Source organism: Ostrea edulis, chromosome 7 (assembly GCF_947568905.1).
Source record: "Ostrea edulis chromosome 7, xbOstEdul1.1, whole genome shotgun sequence".
Lineage (NCBI taxonomy): Eukaryota > Metazoa > Mollusca > Bivalvia > Ostreida > Ostreidae > Ostrea > Ostrea edulis.
The window spans coordinates 77,183,141-77,203,586 of record NC_079170.1 but is presented as its reverse complement, the minus strand read 5'-3'; the positions used below and the strand labels follow the sequence as shown (position 1 = coordinate 77,203,586).

The 20,446-nt window shown below is 37.0% G+C and overlaps 1 protein-coding gene across 1 annotated transcript; it reads left to right on the top strand.

The window, feature by feature from the left end:
* The first annotated feature begins 1,633 nt into the window (after positions 1 to 1,633).
* Positions 1,634 to 20,148, top strand: LOC125657247 (uncharacterized). Its single transcript, XM_048887934.2, has 7 exons — positions 1,634 to 3,083; positions 11,216 to 11,341; positions 12,730 to 12,887; positions 13,074 to 13,919; positions 14,573 to 16,009; positions 16,780 to 17,068; positions 18,120 to 20,148. Exons 1-7 carry the CDS (start codon positions 2,816 to 2,818, stop codon positions 19,016 to 19,018), a joined length of 4,023 nt encoding a protein of 1,340 aa, XP_048743891.2. The 5' UTR covers positions 1,634 to 2,815; the 3' UTR covers positions 19,019 to 20,148.
* The last annotated feature ends 298 nt before the right edge of the window (positions 20,149 to 20,446 follow it).

Below are 20,446 nucleotides of genomic sequence, written 5' to 3'. Positions count from 1 at the left end.
CACGTGAACGTGTCACTAGCCTGGTAGTGCTCAGTGTTTTGAAGTTTTTGGTAACTTTTGCAAGGATGCTGAATTAACCCCATAAATAAGTGTTCTTCCATAATCAAGACAGGGTGTAATCAGTGATCTAAAAAGTGTTCTGCATACATCCTCCGTATTAAGGAGGTGTGCTACACCAGAGAAATTTGATGTAGATGAAAAGTGGAGGATATGTACAAAAATATTTTGAAGTTGAAAATTTTCAAATTTACTTTATTTTGTCAAAAAATACAGTTTTAGTAGAAGGTAATCTGAAAAAAATTAAAAAAACCCTGCTGGACTCGAACCTGCGACCTACAGGTTAGCATTCGGTATTCTAACCTACTGAGCTACTCGGCTAGGTATTTAAATGGAATATTGCTGATATCGATTTTGTCATCCATGTTTTTAAAGGAAGTCAGCCATTATGACGATGTAGAGTACTACCTTAAGAGATCTAATTCTACCGATATTCCGAAGTTGCAAATAACGTGATTTAGTCAATACACTAATTCGACACTCCATGCTATATGCAAGTGTCCTGTCGAGAAACAAAAATCCCAAGATTTAACGTTCAACCCCGCTAAAGTTCCTCCTTTTTCATTGATGTGTGCCTTTAATAAAAACAGAAGGAAAAACAATCCTCAGATTATTTTAAATCCAATATCTAAATTCTTGAGGTTTGAATACTGGGTATCGAAAATTCAGATATAATATTTCTGATACCTATGCATGCACGTATGAATGTAAAAATATATAGAAGTAGGCAATTACAAGCTCTTTATATCAATAATTTTGCATTTAGTATTGATTTTGGAAAAAAAATGTTTAAATAGAAGAAAAAGAAATGTTGTCCTGATATCTTTGAATACATGGGTTTATATAAACTATTCAAGAGAGACACGAAGCAAAAAAGCTATTTTTGGTAGGAGCCAAAAAATGCCAAGTATCAAATTAAACCGATTCATGTGCGCACTTCGCTTGCAAAATGACTTGAAAGTGAAGACCTTTTTTCAGATATGAATTTTGATCATTGATATCAAGATATAAGTTTTTTTTACAGGTAGTCCAAACACTGAATAACAAAGTGCTAAGTATATACGATGTTGAAATTATTTTCCAAATATCCTACGATATCAGCTAACCTTTACTTTTGATTGATATAGATATAACACACCTACAATGTCATTACCCTATACTGTAACCTCTCTCTCTCTCTCTCTCTCTCTCTCTCTCTCTCTCTCTCTCTCTCTCTCTCTCTCACCACACTTAGATTATAAACGTATCTTAGATTTGCCGGATCACTGCATTATCCACCTGAATCGATAGCTGAGTTTTTGGCATGATAAAGTTAAATAACTTGCCTTTTATTTTGAATTGAAATTATCATAGAGACTTCCTTTCAAAAATCGACCATTTGTTTGTTAATTGACTTAGAAAACATCAACTTAAAGCTTTAAATTCGTTATGTACTTTGGGGGCATATGTAAGATAAACTCGGCCTGAAATTTAAATGTAAAGAAAAAATGACAAAGATGGAATGTGGCGAAGTGTGTGCTTTGTTGACACTCCAATATCTTGATACGCTCCCTAGACACGGTTGAGTGGTCAGTTATGAATGCACATGGGTGAACTCCTTATTATTCGGAATGTTTTCAGTGGCCTAAGCTTCACGGATGAACTCCCATTAGTATAAAAAGATGACAACGAAATGAATTCTGAAACCTACAACGACACAAAATTCTGATTTCTGATGCTCGAAATATCGATCTGGACGTACGGGTCGGAAAGGACAAAATCTACCTGATGTTTACAAAATATTAACGCACCTGTGCAGGTGAGAATATCGATGCGGTGAAACCATTTTGTTGTCATTTTGGTGTAAATGTTGCTTTTGTTTTGGTGGTGAGGAGGGGTTTAAGGTGAACACCAGGAATAGGATTGCATACACGGGACGTAATTTTGGACCTTACATCGATAAATAGAGATTCACACGTGGTACCTTCGTCCAGTGCAGGTACTCGGAGTTAATTGACCACCCTGGTAAATACGTCAAATGGACTGTTTATCAGTCCCGGATTTTACGATTTCAACACAAAATTTCAACAAACATGAATTAATTCGCCATATTTTGTTCTGAAGGGAATATTTATCAACAAGATAAAGTGCCATTGTTTGTTTCTAATTCATGCAGGGACGTAAATAACTGTCTGTTTACACATTCACAGAACTAGCAATAAAGTAAACAAGGATCTCCCCCTTTCAGAGTAGTGTGGCCATCAGGCAGCAACGGTGTCCTATAGTCCGAAATTCCATATCGGTTTTGACCGTTTAATGTCATGAGAGGTTACGTTTGGTTTCCTTTTCAAGTACTGTCAACCGATAATCGGATCCACACGTAAATATAGCAGGTTAAGATCATTACATTGTCATATAGTATGTGCTTAGTTGTTGTGATGTAATAGAGGGGAAAAAATCATTCATGTTACAGAAAGTGAATCCAGGGTGGATTGTGAGGATATATATACCGTAGCTTACATTCACATTAGTAGCGGGGACCGACCATTCATCCCGAGAAAACCTGTAGTTCAACGCATTAACCGGAATTTTTAACTGTCTATATGCACCCACCAACTCGGTATCATCAAAAGTATTTAAATGGTAAATTCCCGTACGACTGCAGAAAGAAAAGCGATTCTATTGATGATGTGTATTTGGAATAGATAAGAAACGGCCGTCTGTTCTGTATATGGGAAGAAACTGTAAATTATTATGACATTTTGAGCAGACCCTCACTATGTTCTTATCGTCTGTAGTGATTTTCCACCTCGTTGTGTTGTGTTTCGTCTGTGATCCAGTATCGGGTTCCCAGCAATGTCTCGCGAACCCCCTGGTTATCAATCCCACTGCGCAGGTGCGGTTCGCAGTAGTGAGCAGCATCCGGCAGAGCACGAAGATTGAGGAGTGTTACAAAGTGTCCCAGAATGCAGTGCAGTACTTATCTGCAATAGAGTGGGCTGTCAACATCATTAACTCCCAGGGAAATCTGAAAATTCTGTCTCTAGGTGAGTATTTATAATACCTGGCATGACCATGCATGGACGCCAGATCATAGGTTAACACACATCTATCTTGTAAATGTTGTTTCCTTCATGCAACCCATAATGAAGACTAGACATCAAAACAATAAACTGAGAATAAACTGGTCAACATTTTGATTACTTATATCTTAAGATTAATCTAGCACAGATGTTTGAAAAACTGCTGAATTATAAAAGAAATTCAAACAAATACTGAAAACGTTATCTTTTTTTTTTAATGATATTCATTTAGACTTAACTTTATTTCTCAGTTTATGGTCTTGAGTTGCAAAAATAAAAGAAACACCACCCCACCCCCTCCCCACAAAACAAAACATGTGTACAATGAAAACAACAATAACAATGCGAGCGTCAATTCCACCACCTTTGTGGACCATGCACAGTTAGAATTTTTTCAAGTTTCTAAAGGCACGCTGAACTTAAACAAAATGAGCCATGCTGTGCGCTCATGTAATAATGTTAGCATTTACTCAATTAGTTATAACCAATAAATACAAACCTGCAAATCTGATTACAATTGCATGATGGCTGTCCAGAATGTAAAGGGTAGTGTATTATACAGCTAGTAATTCAACCATTACTTGTTTATGAATGTGCAAATGAATAAAAATATGGTACATAGAAATTGAATGAATTATTTCGTCTCCCCCTATAAAATGAAAATTTGAGAGTATGTAAAATTGATAAATTTCAATGCAGTCAATTTCCTGTGTCGTGTAACTTTAACCACACAACGCGTCCCCGGCTATACACTGATGTAATAACACGGTTTATTTAATCAATTCAATTTCAAATATTCACAATAGATTAACCTCATATTCAGGGAGTTTAGGAGAGAGAGAGAGAGAGAGAGAGAGAGAGAGAGAGAGAGAGAGAGAGGGAGATTCCAAATTTATTCAAGTGCCAGTGTAGAAGTAATAACTTTGTAAGTGTTGTTTTTCATGGCAAATCATTTTTTTTTTTCATTATTCCAATTTCCAAAATAACTGGTCCACCACACAACTATGGCCTTTCAAAATCAAACTAAACAGTTACAGAATTTCAGACTGACACATTACCCCCTACTTGTCAGATCGATCTATAGAATCTCTGAAACTGATCCATGTTAGGTATAAACGATATCTAACATGGAATGAAAGTGACCTTATTTTAAACTTTAAATGTCAATAACAAATTCAAAATAAAGCGAGGCATTGGATGACCATCTTAAATGTGCCCTTGTAAATGTTGTTTCGAACTTTTTTTAAAAAAAGAAAAAAGAAAGAAAGATTCTCTCCCAGATAAGAACAGATAGAGTGTCGCGGCATTGTCTGTGCGAGGATTAGCGATAGTTTGGCCGTTCACCCGAAAAGCTTCCCCGTTCAGAATTCATAAGCTGCTCGCTGAACTGAAACACCATATTAGGTTAGAATAATTAATGTAGAATTCTGTATGATGTGGCGGATTTAGAGGAAAGGGGTTAAGGTGTTTTTAACCCCCCCCCTAACCTCAACCCCCAATTAACATACGAGGTCATTTTGTGCCACTTTGGTGTAGCCACTGTTGCAATCCCCACCCCTCGGGCAGAAAATAGGTACCATTTTTGACCGCACCCTCCCCTTTTTTCAAACGTTTCTTGATTGATATGTACATGTAACCGTTTTTCAAGGATACCCATTGCACTAAAATTTTATTTGGTGGCTCGCTCGTTCAAACATCCGGTATGAAGCATGAATTCACCATCGAAAGAGTGATACAAGTTCTCAGTTATTTGATACGAGTTTTTGGTAAATTTTTCCGGGATATTAACAAAGATTTGAAATACCTTTGATATGTTGTGTAAGTTTTGAATTGACAAGGTGTTTGTTACATATATATTTTTTTTTACTGTAACCCATTGTATTAATTCATTTAATTGATTTATGGCATCACAACACCATAGGATCGATACATATAGGTGTAAAATAGGTATATCTTCAATGAAATTCTTTATTTCATGTATTTATTTACTTTATGGTGTTTTAAAAAAAAAATATACCTCATCACAAGAGACAGTAATATTACATAAATGAAATTTATCCCATCAAAAAGTAAATCAATGAGACTCACCTATATCATCGTAATGACTGACTTCCTTTAAAACACGAATAGAAAATATATACATGTATCATGTACATATCAGCAATATTTTTATATCCCTTTTAAATTTGATTGCCTAGATTGGTAGCTCTCAACTACTGATCAGTAGATCGAGGGTTCGAGTCCAGCAAGGGTTTTATTTTTTCTTCAGATTTCTTTTTACCAAAATTAATTCTTTGGACTAAATAAATAAATTTCAAAGTTTTCAATTTCAATAAAGGGTATTTTGTACGTATACTTCATTTTTCATTCATGTTAAATTTCTTTGGTGTCTTATTCCTCCATAACGTATATCTGCACCACGATCTTGATGAATCATGATGTCCCAATTGTTACTGCATGTAAGTGATTGTGACGAATCTTAGTTTGATTAAATATCAAATGTGTGAACCTCTACACTACAGGAGATCGTATGTCTGCTTTTGGTTTTCAGTGGGGGATCTCCCAGCGATTCAGGATTTCCCTATTTACATTTGTTGAAGTGTCTCCTTTTTTAATACGAATCCTACAACAGTCGCGGAATGGAGGTTATAACCCCTTTGGTTAAAAATATTCAACAAAAAAAAAGGACATTTTGTCATTTCGTAACTCAGAGTAGACAAAACATACACGTAACTCAGAGTTCTAGTAGACAAAACATACATGTAACTCAGAGTAGACAAAACATACACGTAACCCAGAGTAGACAAAACATACACGTAACTCAGAGTTCTAGTAGACAAAACATACACGTAACTCAGAGTAGACAAAACATACACGTAACTCAGAGTAGACAAAACATACACGTAACTCAGATTAGACAAAACATACACGTAACTCAGAGTAGACAAAACATACACGTAACTCAGAGTAGACAAAACATACACGTAAGTCAGAGTAAACAAAACATACACGTAACTCAGAGTAGACAAAACATACACGTAACTCAGAGTAGACAAAACATACACGTAACTCAGAGTTCTAGTAGACAAAACATACACGTAACTCAGAGTTCTAGTAGACAAAACATACATGTAACTCAGAGTAGACAAAAAATATACACGTAACTCAGAGTAGACAAAACATACACGTAACTCAGAGTTCTAGTAGACAAAACATACACGTAACTCAGAGTTCTAGTAGACAAAACATACACATAACTCAGAGTTCTAGTAGATAAAACATACACGTAACTCAGAGTTCTAGTAGATAAAACATACACGTAACTCAGAGTAGACAAAACATACACGTAACTCAGAGTTCTAATAGACAAAACATACACGTAACTCAGAGTTCTAGTAGACAAAACATACACGTAACTCAGAGTTCTAGTAGATAAAACATACACGTAACTCAGAGTTCTAGTAGATAAAACATACACGTAACTCAGAGTAGACAAAACATACACGTAACTCAAGTTCTAGTAGACAAAACATACATGTAACTCAGAGTTCTAGTAGACAAAACATACACGTAACTCAGAGTTCTAGTAGATAAAACATACACGTAACTCAGAGTTCTAGTAGATAAAACATACACGTAACTCAGAGTAAACAAAACACACACGTAACTCAGAGTTCTAGTAGACAAAACATACACGGAGTTGTAGTGCATTTTTCCGAGGTACTAATATAAACACTTAATACGCTACCTACCATTAATATGTATACACATAGACTTCTTACATATTTTAGCATGAAATATATTCAATGAAAGGTGAATACAACGAACGGTGATAAATCTCATAACTCCTATAAGCAATACAAAATAGAAAGTTGGGCAAACACAGACTCCTGGATATACCAGAGGTTGGATCAGGTGCCTAGGAGGAGTAAGCATTCCCTGTTGACCGGTCACTCCCGCCGTGAGCTCTGTAAACGGAGTTATCCGTAGTCGAAATCAGTGTGCCAAGGACGGCCTAACAATCGGTATGAAACAAGTCAGAGAGTATTTGATCCAATGATAGGTTGTATTGGCAAACTAGATCGTTATAACGACCGTGGAATTTGCTAAATGCTGACTTTAAACGAGACTGTTGAAACCCCTGCACCATAAACCACAGGGAATTGCATCGCTTGGGGGTCGAATTTACTATACTCTTTATAAAGTAAATTCGACCCCAAGCGATGCAATTGCCTGTGCCATAAACCTGTTTGTCGGTAGCCTGTCTCTATTATATATAAAAAAAAAATGATCACATGCAGAACAAGCCTTTGCGTATCGAATCAGTTGAGAGATATGAACACCATATGCAGGTGATAATGAAATATTGCTACCTAAATATGGGAAGTTGACGATGGAGAAACTGAAATCATCCCGTTTATCATAGAGTTGAGTTATTAGTCTGTCGTTAATATATATTTTCAATAAAATATCTAAGAATGAAGCAGAGGTGGACGACTCTGTGGTGTCTTTTATTTCGAGTATATATAAATGTCGCATCGAAGGCCACAGGAAGAGATTTTTTCTTCTCACGTAAAAGGTTTTGAATAAATTATGCAAAAGAGCTGAATTAACTGTGTATAACTTTCAATTTCTCTCAGCAAAATAATCAATTAAGGGTACAAGTTCAATATATGTGAACCAATAATGGACATTCAAAATTTTAGGCTTAGTCTGTTAATTTGTGATATTGATTTATTCAAGGTGAAAAATCAACGGGTCTTATAAAAGTACGCATCAAATACACAATAGCATGTATTAGTAATTAGTTTGAAACGGTTTCAAGTTAAGGTTTGCATAATATACCCTTTCAGATAATTCACAAATTTAGAAAATCAAGTATTTTGATAAAAAATAAGGATATAAAAAGTTAATAGCCTAACGTCATTTAATGTAAGAGTTATGCATTTTGCATCGAACGATCTGTATCTATGATGTTACCCATTTTTTTTTTTATATGCGCTAGAAACTTATTTTGGTGAGTGTATGAAAGGCGAAGATAAAGAACAGTGATCAATCTTATAAACCCCACAAGTGTATGCTTATTTATGGTGGGCGGTGTATTTTCATTGATTGTTGTAATGTTAAAAAAGTACATAATTATACACGTAATTATACACGTAGGCCTGAATGACTGGGTGTTTAAATTGCTATCATATGTGGATTTTCATGTTGTGATTCTATATAACACACGTCACTATAATAAACCATTTACTCATTATAAAAAGAAACGTTTAAGTGTAGGTACTTTTATTTGGTAAACATTGTAGTCTGTTACGTCCATGGAAGACGATGCAAGCCTGAAGGTCATTCTCAATGTCAAACTTTTATATCAACTAAACGAAGAATTTCATGGGTCAATGCTGTTGAAATATTTAATGTTTATATAACTTTTCCAACAGTACATTTTCATTTCCTGTAGAAAAATATTTTAGCATTCTCCGTCTTCGTTATCTGTTAGACCCATTAATGATCTACCACATCTGTGCACATACAGAGTACATGTAGATATATTTTATTTTCCCCTCTCCTTGAGGAGGACATGCTAATTCACCAGATAATTTTTTGAAAACAATACCTTACTGGTGCTTTTAATATGCATACATGAATTACATGTAATATTTTGTGTACAATATTGACCTGCAACTCAGTACTTCCAGCGTGCGGAAGGTTGTGAATTTGAGTCCTGCCTACGTCAGACCTAAGCCATTTTATAAAGGTCGTGGCCGCTCCCACACCGAAGGCTATGAGAGTTACTGGACTTTTGGATGATACCTTACAGACGCGGAAGGCATTGACACTAGAGAAAATCCTTACTGTTACGGTCCCGAGTGTCAAGCACTTCACTTACAAGTGATGCCACAGCAGTATATAATGAAAACGTATCGAAGGGTGTACGATAAATAGAAGCAAACAACATCATCAAAATATATTGTCCATAATTATAAATGTTTGCAGATGACACACATGTATGGTGCGTGCAGAATGCGTGGTTGTGGGATATTGCTCAATATTTACATGTACAATGATTCTTGGCCTTCGATATTTTTCTGCCCCCGAGATGGAAGATCGGGGGGGGGGGGGGGGGGCATATTGTTTTTGTTCTGTCTGTCATTCTGTAAATCTAATTCTATCATTCTGTCTGAAACTTTAACCTTGCTAATAACTTTTGAACAGTAAGTGATAGAGCTTTGATATTTCACGTGAGTGTTCCATGTGACAAGACCTTTTCGTGGGTATCAATATTTTTTACTATGTGACCTTGACCTTGGAGTATGACCTACTTTTTGAAAACTTTAACCTTGCTAATAACTTTTGAACAATAAGTGATAGAGCTTTGATATTTCACATGAGTGTTCCTTGTGACAAGGCCTTTCCGTTGGTATTAAACCTTTTGACCTTGACATTTAACTTACTTTTTTTTTTTTTTTTTTTTTACATTGGTCATAACTTCTAAATGGTAAATATTAGAGCTTTCATATTATACACGAGCATTTCTTTTGACAAGATCTTTCTACTGTTACCAATATTTGCACTTGTGACCTTGGTCATCTTTGGAATTGGCCATTATCGTGGGGCATTTGTGTTTCACAAACACATGTTATAAATTGCAATGATAGTCATTTCTTCATGAATGCGTTGTTGTTATGAGCAATGCCCTTTTGAATCTTGATTAATATTAATATCAAGTCTATTCTAACGTCTAGGAATGTTTAATATTTCTCTTTTTTTTTCAAAAATCATTTTCAAAAATACATGAGGGAATGAACTGCGAAGCATCACGCCGACATATTTTTATGAAGCGCGCTAGAATACACTGTACATATCTACGGGTATGAACTGTGAAGCATCACACCGACATATTTTTATGATTGATTGATTGAATACTGTTTAACGTCCCTCTTGAGAATATTTCAATCGTATGGAGACTCACCAATGCCGATGAAGGGCTGCAAAATTTAGGCCTGTGCTCGGCGCTTATGGCCATTGAGCAGGGAGGGATCTTTATCGTGCCACATCTGCTGTGACACGGGACATCGGGTTTTGCGGTCTCATCCGAAGGACCGCCTCCATTTAGTCGCCTCTTACGACAAGCAACGCGGTACTGAGGATCTATTCTAACCCGGATCCCCACGGGATCATATTTTTATGAAGCGCGCTGGAATACATTGTACATATATCTACAGGTATGAACTGTGACGCATCACGCCGGTATACTTTTATGAAGCGCGTTAGAATACACTGTACATATCTACGGGTATGAACTGTGAAGCATCACGCCGGCATACTTTTATGAATCGCGTTAGAATACACTGCACATATCTACGGGTATGAACTGTGACGCATCACGCCGGCATACTTTTATGAAACGCGTTAGAATACACTGTACATATCTACGGGTATGAACTGTGAAGCATCACGCCGGCTAACAAGCTGTGACGCATCACGCCGGCTAACAAGCTTCACAAGCTATGTCAGCGTGAGACGTCGAAGATCACATCCTTATGCATTTTCAAAAACAATTTTTTTTCTTAATTAATCCTTTTTATGAAAACATTCATTCATCCCACGCTATTACTGACTGCCTACATAATTTTTTTTTCGGGCGAGGCTAGAGGCTTCAACCTGATAAGTGTTTTGTTTTGTCTAGGACCAATACGTAAATATTTATATAAGAAGTACGGCCAAAAAGACGTTTTGGACGCCATGTTGCCGTCTAAATTTTGCTGCGACAGCATTCACGTGACTTGAATTATCCAATGACAGAGCTTCATTCTAGTCTGACTTACTAAACAGTTCTAGAGTTTCTTAGAAATAAAGAAAGATCAAAACCCGTATATTTAGGGTTGAAATTTTCACTTTGTCTTTGATAATATTTCGTACCATATCCCACCGAAAGTTTCCCCCTCTCTCTCTCTTTCCTTTTCTCTCTCTCTAACTATCTGTCTTTTTGTCTGTTGGTCTGTCTGTCTGCTTTAAATGCATGTATTATTTGACCTACATATGTACTTAGTGAGATTGGTATTTTATAACAGTGATTAATCTGTGTGTTGTAGGGTTTGATGTGTATGACGATTGTGGACTAGACAGACTCAGTACTTATGGCGCCATGAACGCAGTCAGCTCTGCATTTCCGTCCAAAGTAACCAGCTGCGTCGGCAATAGAACTCTTCTTAACTTAGGTAAGTATACATTATAGTCAAATAACTACTATATCACAGAACAGTAAGTATACATTATAGTCAAATAACTACTATATCACAGAACAGTAAGTATACATTATAGTCAAATAAAGACTATATCACAGAACAGTAAGTATACATTATAGTCAAATAAAGACTATATCACAGAACAGTAAGTATACATTATAGTCAAATAACGATTATATCACAGAACACATTTACATTCCTACACCTCTCTGACCAAAACACGTACTCGCCATTATACAAAGGATTTTGAATTTCAAACCTCTCTAGGTTGACTAAAAACTGACTAGTGTTTAAATGAGAAACATTCCCTGTCTTTCTGACTACTTAGAATCGATTCAGAACCACCGTGATTACACTGATCCTAAGATTTACAGAATTATACATCTGACACAATAGACAAACACGTCATCAATTCGATCAACAATTCCTTGAATTTCTTGTATGGCTACTTCAAACATTTGTTCTCAGGCAGATTGGTGACTCCCTCAGACTTGGCTTCTCGGAGTTGGCCATGTAAAATGACGTATCACATTATGTGGCGTCTTTTGCAAGTCCTCATTTTCAGTAATTTTAGACGTACCATTGTTATTCTGCAATGATGCTAGGTTGGTAGCAAGATTTAAAACTAATGCATATTATGTAAGTTACATTTCTAAAACAGTAAACATCGACTGAATTTATCATGTGTAAATCAAATGACCACAACACAAGTGTACTCCACAACTGAACAAGATTCACTAACCATGAACAAGATTCACTAACCATGAACAAAATTCACTAACCATGAACAGGATTCACTAATCATGAACAAGATTCACTAATCATGAACAATATTCATTAATCATGAACAAGATTAATTAACCATGAACAAGATTTACTATGTATGAACAAGATTCACTAATCATGAACAAGATTCACTAACCATGAACATCATTAATTAACCATGAACAAGATTCACTAACCATTAACAAGACTTACTAATCATGAACAAGATTCACTAATTATGAACAAGATCAACATTCACTAATCATAATCATGAACATGATTCACCAATCATGAACAAGATTCATTAATCATGAACAAGATTTCACTAATCATGAACAAGATTCACTATTCATGAAAGAAGAATAGCATTAAATTCTGTTCACCATATATTAGAGCATATTTTTATGACATTAGCTTTAAAGAACCTCTTTCCATATATGAACCCCCTTTGCGATCTTTATATGCCAAATTCAATACCAAATTCTTCTAAATATGATGAACAATGTCGATTTTATATCCGATCATATAAACAGTTTTATCTAATCATGGTTAAGTATTAAGCCTTTTTATGATATTATTATGTTTGATTGAGAAAGGTATCCTTGGAACATCGAGAAGCCAGACTTCCGACAGTGTGGTGAAGTTACTGAGCGGTACTAATATACCTTTGTTAAGCCCCCTAGCCTCGCTTCCAGATCTCAATAACTATGACAACTTCTTGCGGACCACGCCTAACGACGCGGAACAGGTTAAGGTAAGGATAAACAGCAAAATCTGAATTAATACATGTATCAAAGAAAGTTGAAAGAGTCTATCAAGATTAATCAGGTTGATAATACATTGCCAGAAGCCCCGACGTCCGAATTCAAAGATCCATGTGTAGTTTGTTGTCCGCTCAAAATTGCATGTATCTAAATGCGGTGACATGGTTTTCTTGTAGGCCATCGTTCAGCTGCTTGTTGAACTAAAGTGGACCTACGTGGCTGCCATACATACAGACGATAATTACGGATTCAGCGGGATACGTGAGATCGGAGCACTGGCAAAGTCCCATAAAATTTGCATCGATGTTATCGAGAGCTTTAGTTCTACAGAAGATTTCAGTTTAGATACCACTAGACAAAAGTTCTATGAAAAATTAGAAAAACAGCAGGACCGAGCGCAAAATCGCAGGCTAGGGGTGATCTACTTCGGAAACAAGAATGTGATTAAATCACTCCTGAATCGTATTCGATTGGACAACAAGTTTAAGGAGTTGGTGTGGCTGATGACAGATTTTGTGGGTAGAAGTGAAGACGTCTTCAGTGCGGTACAAAGTGCTTCGAGTGGTTTCATAACAATATCACTAGCTTCTCGGCAGATCACAGGAGCTAGAGATTATTACATGGAAAAATGGAGAAACAAAAACTCTGAATCTGTTGATCCACTGGAGAAATTGTTGTCTGAAATTGGTAACGAGGCTCAGGAGAGTTATCGGTTAGACATCGTGCGTCCCGCTGTGGATGCCGTGTTTGCCATGGCGGCCGCTTTCAATGACGTGTTTCAGGAGAAATGTCAGAGTTACTCATCAATGTGCGACGGATTCGCAGAGTATCTCAAAAAGAACATTTTACTAAAATTGAAAAATGTGGATTTTTCGTACAGTTCCTTGAATACTACACACGAACCAAAGGAACTCATCGAACAAGAAAGAACAGTTCGGTTTACGGCCAAGGGAGACTTTGTTGCTTCTGAAACGACGCCATTGTACGACATCAATGTCTTCAGAAATGGGAAGTTTGAAAAGGTATTATCAAAATGTATGGATCTTATGTACTACCAAAGTAGTAGAATGTCACTCCACTCCTTCACTTGAAAAAAATTGTAATTATTGACTTTTGTCACCAGCAGAAAAAGTAACGATGAGACCAATAGAAAACTACGGGAATAAGTGCTTACTGACAAAAGTAGCATGCTTTAGTACAAGTTTATACTTCCAGAATATTTTGTACTATTTATAACTCCTCATAGGGCCATTTTTAATTCCATACTCAATAGTTTAGAAAGAATTTTTTCTTCTTATTTTGTTGTATGTTCTCATGCACCGGCTTATATGCAAACCTGAAAAAAAACACCACGTAATCGTAGAGATATGATAAAATTACGATCAATGTGCAAAGATCTAACTTTAAAGATTATGAAATGGAATCAGTTTTCATTTGTCTACAATACCTTTGCAAATGGACAGAAATATGTTTATACATGATGATTACATATATGTATACAGCAAATTAAGACAAAATTTGTAAATCATAAGTATGTACAATTCATATGTGCTAGAATAGGACCTCAGTGTCCATTTTAGTGCAATGAACGTACCCTGACACAAAAGAAACACAATAATAACTTTAAAGAAGCCATGCAAATCAAAGGGTTTTTAACATTTTTTTCTAATTGTAGGTTGGGGAGTATGTCAATCAAACCCTAAATGTAAACAGTTCATCATTAGCTTCCTACCAAACTTCATCCTGTGCGAGAGTATGCGAGAATTGTCAAACAAAACCGGAAATTCCCTATCGATATCATTATGGTGGAGATCATAGTCAAGCCATGATATTAGGGATTTTCCCAATTCACTCAATAAATGAAACCGATAAATACGACTGTGGTGACCTAGATACAGGGTCCTATTTCGTCATAGCAGCCGAGGCCTTTTTCTTCGCAGTGAAAGACATTAGTCAGAGAACAGGTATGAATTTTAGCGCGCTGGCGTTTGACGACTGTTATAGCAAAAATAGGGTATCCCTGATATTATCTCAGTTCCTGTCTGGGAGACTTCAGATTCCAGACGGTGAAGGAAGCTTCGTGGACCCCGGAAATGTCGTGGCCGTTATAGGTGCGGCAGCTAGCGGTGTAACCGTTCCCATGACTTTCCAATTCACTTCACTGGGCATCCCGGTCATAAGTTACGCATCATCGTCACCCGATCTCGATGATGGAATTAATTATCCTTATTTTCTGAGAACGGTTCCCAGTGATGTGGATCAAGCTAGAGCGATGATAAAAATCGCCAAAGATCTGAAATGGCAGTATATAGGGGGGATTCTGTATGTAAATAACAACTACGGAAGTAAAGGGAAGGAACTCTTGTTGAGGTACGCCAACGAAAGCGATATCTGTATTGGGAAAGCCATTGAGATTCAAGAAGCGGAAGATAACTTGTTTGATGTTATTGATGAAATGAAGAGAACCAACTCTGATGTCTTTTTATACTTTGGAACGGACGCTCGTTTAAAGTCTCTGTTACAGGATATGAAAACCGATAACTATAAAACCGTCGTGTTCCTCGCCAGCGAGGACTGGGGCGAACGACAAGACATTCTGAACGGTTACGGAGATTTCGTAAAGGGATCCATCACGTCAAAGTTTGAGACCAGATCAGCCGTAAGTGGCTTCGATTCCTATCTGCGGGATTTAAAACCGGAAGTGAAAGCCAATAATGACTGGTTTCGGGAATTTTGGGCAAATTTTTTCAACTGTAATCCTCCGGGGATGTTTGATAAGACGAAAAACGTCGATTGTCCAGAAAATACACAGTTTACACAGGCAGATTTACAAACATTCATTAAGAACCAACGTATCGTTCACGTCATGAACGCAGTCCACGCCGTGGGAACCGCCATGGTGAAGGTGAAGGACACTCTCTGTATGGGCGTTAGTTTCCCTTGTCAAAATATTAAAGGACACGTAGACGAGGTGGTGAACGAAATCCAAAACGTCGAATTAACAGTTGATGGGTCGGTGTTTACTGTTTTCAATTCCGAAGGGAATGGCAACGTTGGATTTCAGATTCTAAACATTCAGAAAACGGGAAGTACCTCTTACCAATACAGACAGGTAAGGAAGGGTTTGGGCATGTGGCATATTTATGAACAAAGAATTTAGCTCCATGACATTGTTTAATTCATAGGAGCCATGGATTGTATTGGAAAAAAAGTTAGCATAATGCTAAGTTAATTAAACGTTTATACTGCAGTTTTGTCATAAATATAACATTTTTTTTTTTTTAAAAATCCCATCTTCAAAATACCACTAGTTTGCTTGAATTCTAAGACCAAATTGTATAACAACTAAACGTCCTCTCCCTCTGATACAACTGTCAGCCATCACACCAAATACCTAGGCCTGTGTTTTGGTTTTCTCTTCATGGCAATTGTAAAAGTGCTTCACATGTTACTTTAAATGAACCGTTTATTTTAGTGACTATTGTTTCCAATGATTCTAGAAGCGCCCTCTATTGTAAAGACATATTACGAAGTGATTGCATTGTTTCCAATGATTCTAAAACCGCCCTCTACTGTACAACATGTTACGAAGTGATTGTAGTGTTTCCAATGATTCTAAAAGTGCCTTCTACTCTACTGTAAAAACACGTGACGAAGTGATTGCATTGTTTCCAATGATTCAAAAACGCCCTCTACTGTAAAGGCATGTTACGAAGTGACAGTGTTTCCAATGATTCTAAAAGCGCCATTTATATAATTACTGTAAAGACACGATACTAAATTCTCTGTTCGCTTCCTTCTTTAATGCATCTCATTCTTTCTTAATTTGTTATGTAACCTATACATGTACTCAATATGATAAACAAATTTTACATGTTTTAGGTTGGGGAATACCGCAATGACCAGTTAACATTGACATCAGGGTTTCGTTTTTACAACTCTAGCGGCAACCCCCGGGAAATACGAGCCCTTTGTACTGAAAGGACCTGTTCGCACTGTGTGTCATCCACCACCACAGTGACTGTGACGGATGCGACGGTTTCCGGGAAAACTGAGGTCGAGGGGTTCCGAATGGCTGAAATAATTCTGATTGTTTTGATTGGATCATTGCTTGTCCTGTTTATTTTGTCTTTGATTATCATCACTCGATACTTCAAAAGCAAAATGAAAGGTAAATCCTGTACATTATACAGAGTATGTAATGATTTTCTTGACAGAAATTGGTCTCATAGCTATGTACATTGTATTATTATGCTCAACATCATCATGTCAAATGCGACACGTTATTACATTTAGCTATGGGGATCCGGGTTAAAATAGGTAACTTGGCGTAAGAAGCGACTAAATGGGACGGTCCTTCGGATGAAACCACAAAACCCGAGGTCCCTCTATCACAGCAAGTGTGGCACGAAAAAGATCCCTCTCTCAAAGGCCGGGAGAGCCGAGCATATACCTAAATTTTGCAGCCCTTCATCAGTAATGGGGACATCTCCATATGAATAAAGAATTCTCGAGCGGGACATTTAATAATATACAATAAACCAACATGTTAGCTTCGTTAGCCAAAGTAAAACTTAGAAGTAGACTTGCGTTCATATGCCATGTGGAATAGATGGCTGGTTGTATGTTGTTTCACGTCCTGCTTGAGAAGTTTTCTTCCATATGGAGACTTTTTTTCTCTTTGATGATGTCGGAACTTCTGTAATATAGCTTTTAACAGATGGAAATCCCTTTTTGGAGGGATTGTTACACCAATACCTTACGCTTATACAAGGACATTTCTGACATTTTTAAAAACCTTTCTTTTTTGTCTACTATATGGAGAGCTCTTGTATTATTTCCAAACTAAGTTTAAATTTCATATTGAGGATAAATTTTATTATACTTCGTATTGGTTAGATCATCTAACCGGTGATACAAAGGTCCCGTGTTCGATCTCTGGTTGAGCCAAAGAATCCCCCTATTTTGCCATAATAACCTAAGAATGTCCATATATACAATCCTTCTATAATGCAAGAGCTGACTTTACATTTCTACCTGCCGTAATCAGGGACTATGAGACAATGATAATTCTAAAACAGACCTGGTAATATGTTTTGTAGAAACAAGCTAAGATAGGATGCCAGCGAATTGTACCTGAAATGTCACATAAAATTATGTTATTGAAAAGCGTCACGTGTGACATTGATAAAGAAAATAACAATGTGTTATCTATTACTTAGATCTGCGAATCCGGGTCCTGGAAAATAAGCCCAAGGTAATGTACGTGAATGAAGGTCCCCTATCTGTGTCCAATCCAATAACATCGGGAAATCCAATCGTCTTCCAGAACCAAGGTCATTCCAATGGATCAGCGATGCCTACAAATGATGGATCGTCTGGTCTTCGTGGATGTGAGAACCAGGCCTTCATTCGTGAGAGTTACAACCACTTAGACGATGGACCCAGAAATTCTCCAAGGTTAAATCGGTTAGATTACTCTCCGCTTTCTCAAAACCCATTCATTACAAATCCTGATATTTTGAGTCAAAGTTCTGGAGGCGGACGAACAAAACGAGTTAGTGAAAGCCATGAGTTTCGCCCCGAATTGCCTCCACGTGATCACCCGCCACCGAGGAAGTATAATAGTAGCTCTTCTCTTGATAGCGGAGGAGCAACAACCCCCACAGTTCCCAAAATGGGAATCACACGCTCCATGCTGGTTAATGGACAAGTTCCGAGCGACAGTCCCTCTCCGACAGGGCCTAAAGCAGGACGTATGCTCCCGTCTATTGACCCTTTCACTCAGACTGTCATATCGCCATTAGCATCACCCACACATTCTTCTTCATCCTCCAGTCAGAAACCTGGATCCCCCTCTCGGGGAATAATACGAACTGACAAAGCTGTGCATTCACATAATTCCCCCCACAGAGGTCATCACGTGCCATCAACTCACTTGTCACAAAACATTGATTCTCCTAGCGGGAGTGTTTCACCGATGGATATTTCTGCGGAGTTTCCTCCACCTCCAGATTTTACACAATTGACATCAGTTTCCTTTCCACAGACCGCTAAGATAAAATCACGAATCAGTTCCAGCAGGTCTGCAGAGGAAGCTGCCAGAATTTCGAGAGTGTGAAATTATTACGCAACATTTGCAACCATGTTACATAAATCGTAATGCAAATCGTGGATATATGTGTTATTCCAGAAGGAAATACGTGTAATAGTGAATGAATTAACTGGACCGAGTCCACTTTTAGAATATAAGGACTGTTTCATTTGAAATGTATGTATGTGTTTATAATCAGTGCCTTGTAACCTACCCTAGAGCCATATTGCTGATCCGGGAATAATGTACAAGATTCGAGTGACGGTAAAGCAAAGAAAGTGCATTTTCATGAAATATCTACAAAACATTTTTATACACATATTTTACCATTGCTAGAATTACCCAATGAGACCTCATGATTTATAAATTCTAGTTAAGGAGGAGTAACAAACCAGAGAACTATTATATGGATGCAAAGTAGAGGATATGTTCAATAATATATTAGAATTGAAACTTTCACATTTACTTTATCTAGTTGCAAAATACAGGTTTAGTAGAAAGTGATCTAGAAAAAATAAATAAAATCCCTCCTAGGCTCGAACCCTGATCTACAGATCAGCAGTTGACACGTAAACCTACTGAGCTACCAAGCTAGACAAGTGCATTTTTATAGAAAAGGAATATACACGTATTGCTGATATTTATATTTTCATTCATATTTCAAGAGGAAGTCAGCCATTATGACGATGTAGTATTCCTCCTTAAGATTGTCTTCGAGAGAAGAGAGAAACTCCTCGACAATGGATATCCCTGATTGTCCCTTAATGCACACAGAACTTGACGGTCTCAGTGTGTGGCACACAGAACTTGACGGTCTCAGTGTGTGGCACACAGAACTTGACGGTATCAGTGTGTGGCACACAGAACTTGATCTCAGTGTGTGGCCGATGTGCTCAAACATTACTCTGGAAACATATTTTCAGTGATCATTATTTTGTATCAAGAGAACAAAAATGATATTATTTTTTCATATTTCTTGCATTGAATGAATTGTACACATCTTTAAGTAAATCATAATTATGCAAGAAAGCGCTTACGATTGTGTGTAAGACATTGTAACATATGAAACTCATTAACATGCAGCATTACGGCATCACCATTACATTTTGTAAGTTTCATGCGGGACAAATTATTTTCAATAAACAAGTACAAGAGAAGAAGTTCTGCTGAATTATATTTTACATCATTATATTTTGGTGCTTCTTTTAGTGAATCAAATCAGAGCTATTTGTTGAGCCTCAACTGGAGGGCTAACGTGCACAATTGTTGGAACTTTCAATGGAGGGCTCACTTGCACAATTGTTGGAACTTCCATGAGGGCTCACGTGCATATTTCAGCCGGAATGTCACTGGAGAACATCAAATATAGTTTTTAGCTCACCGGAGCTGAAAGTTCAAGTGAACTTATCTGATCGACTATTGTCCATATGTCCGTCTGTAAACTTTTCGACTTTT

Coding starts and splice junctions, on each gene's coding strand:
- LOC125657247 (XM_048887934.2), top strand. CDS start 2,816: ATGTTCTTATCGTCTGTAGTGATTTTCCACCTCGTTGTGTTGTGTTTC. Junction 12,888..13,073: donor ACGACGCGGAACAGGTTAAG/GTAAGGATAAAC, acceptor GTTTTCTTGTAG/GCCATCGTTCAGCTGCTTGT. Junction 16,010..16,779: donor CCTCTTACCAATACAGACAG/GTAAGGAAGGGT, acceptor TACATGTTTTAG/GTTGGGGAATACCGCAATGA.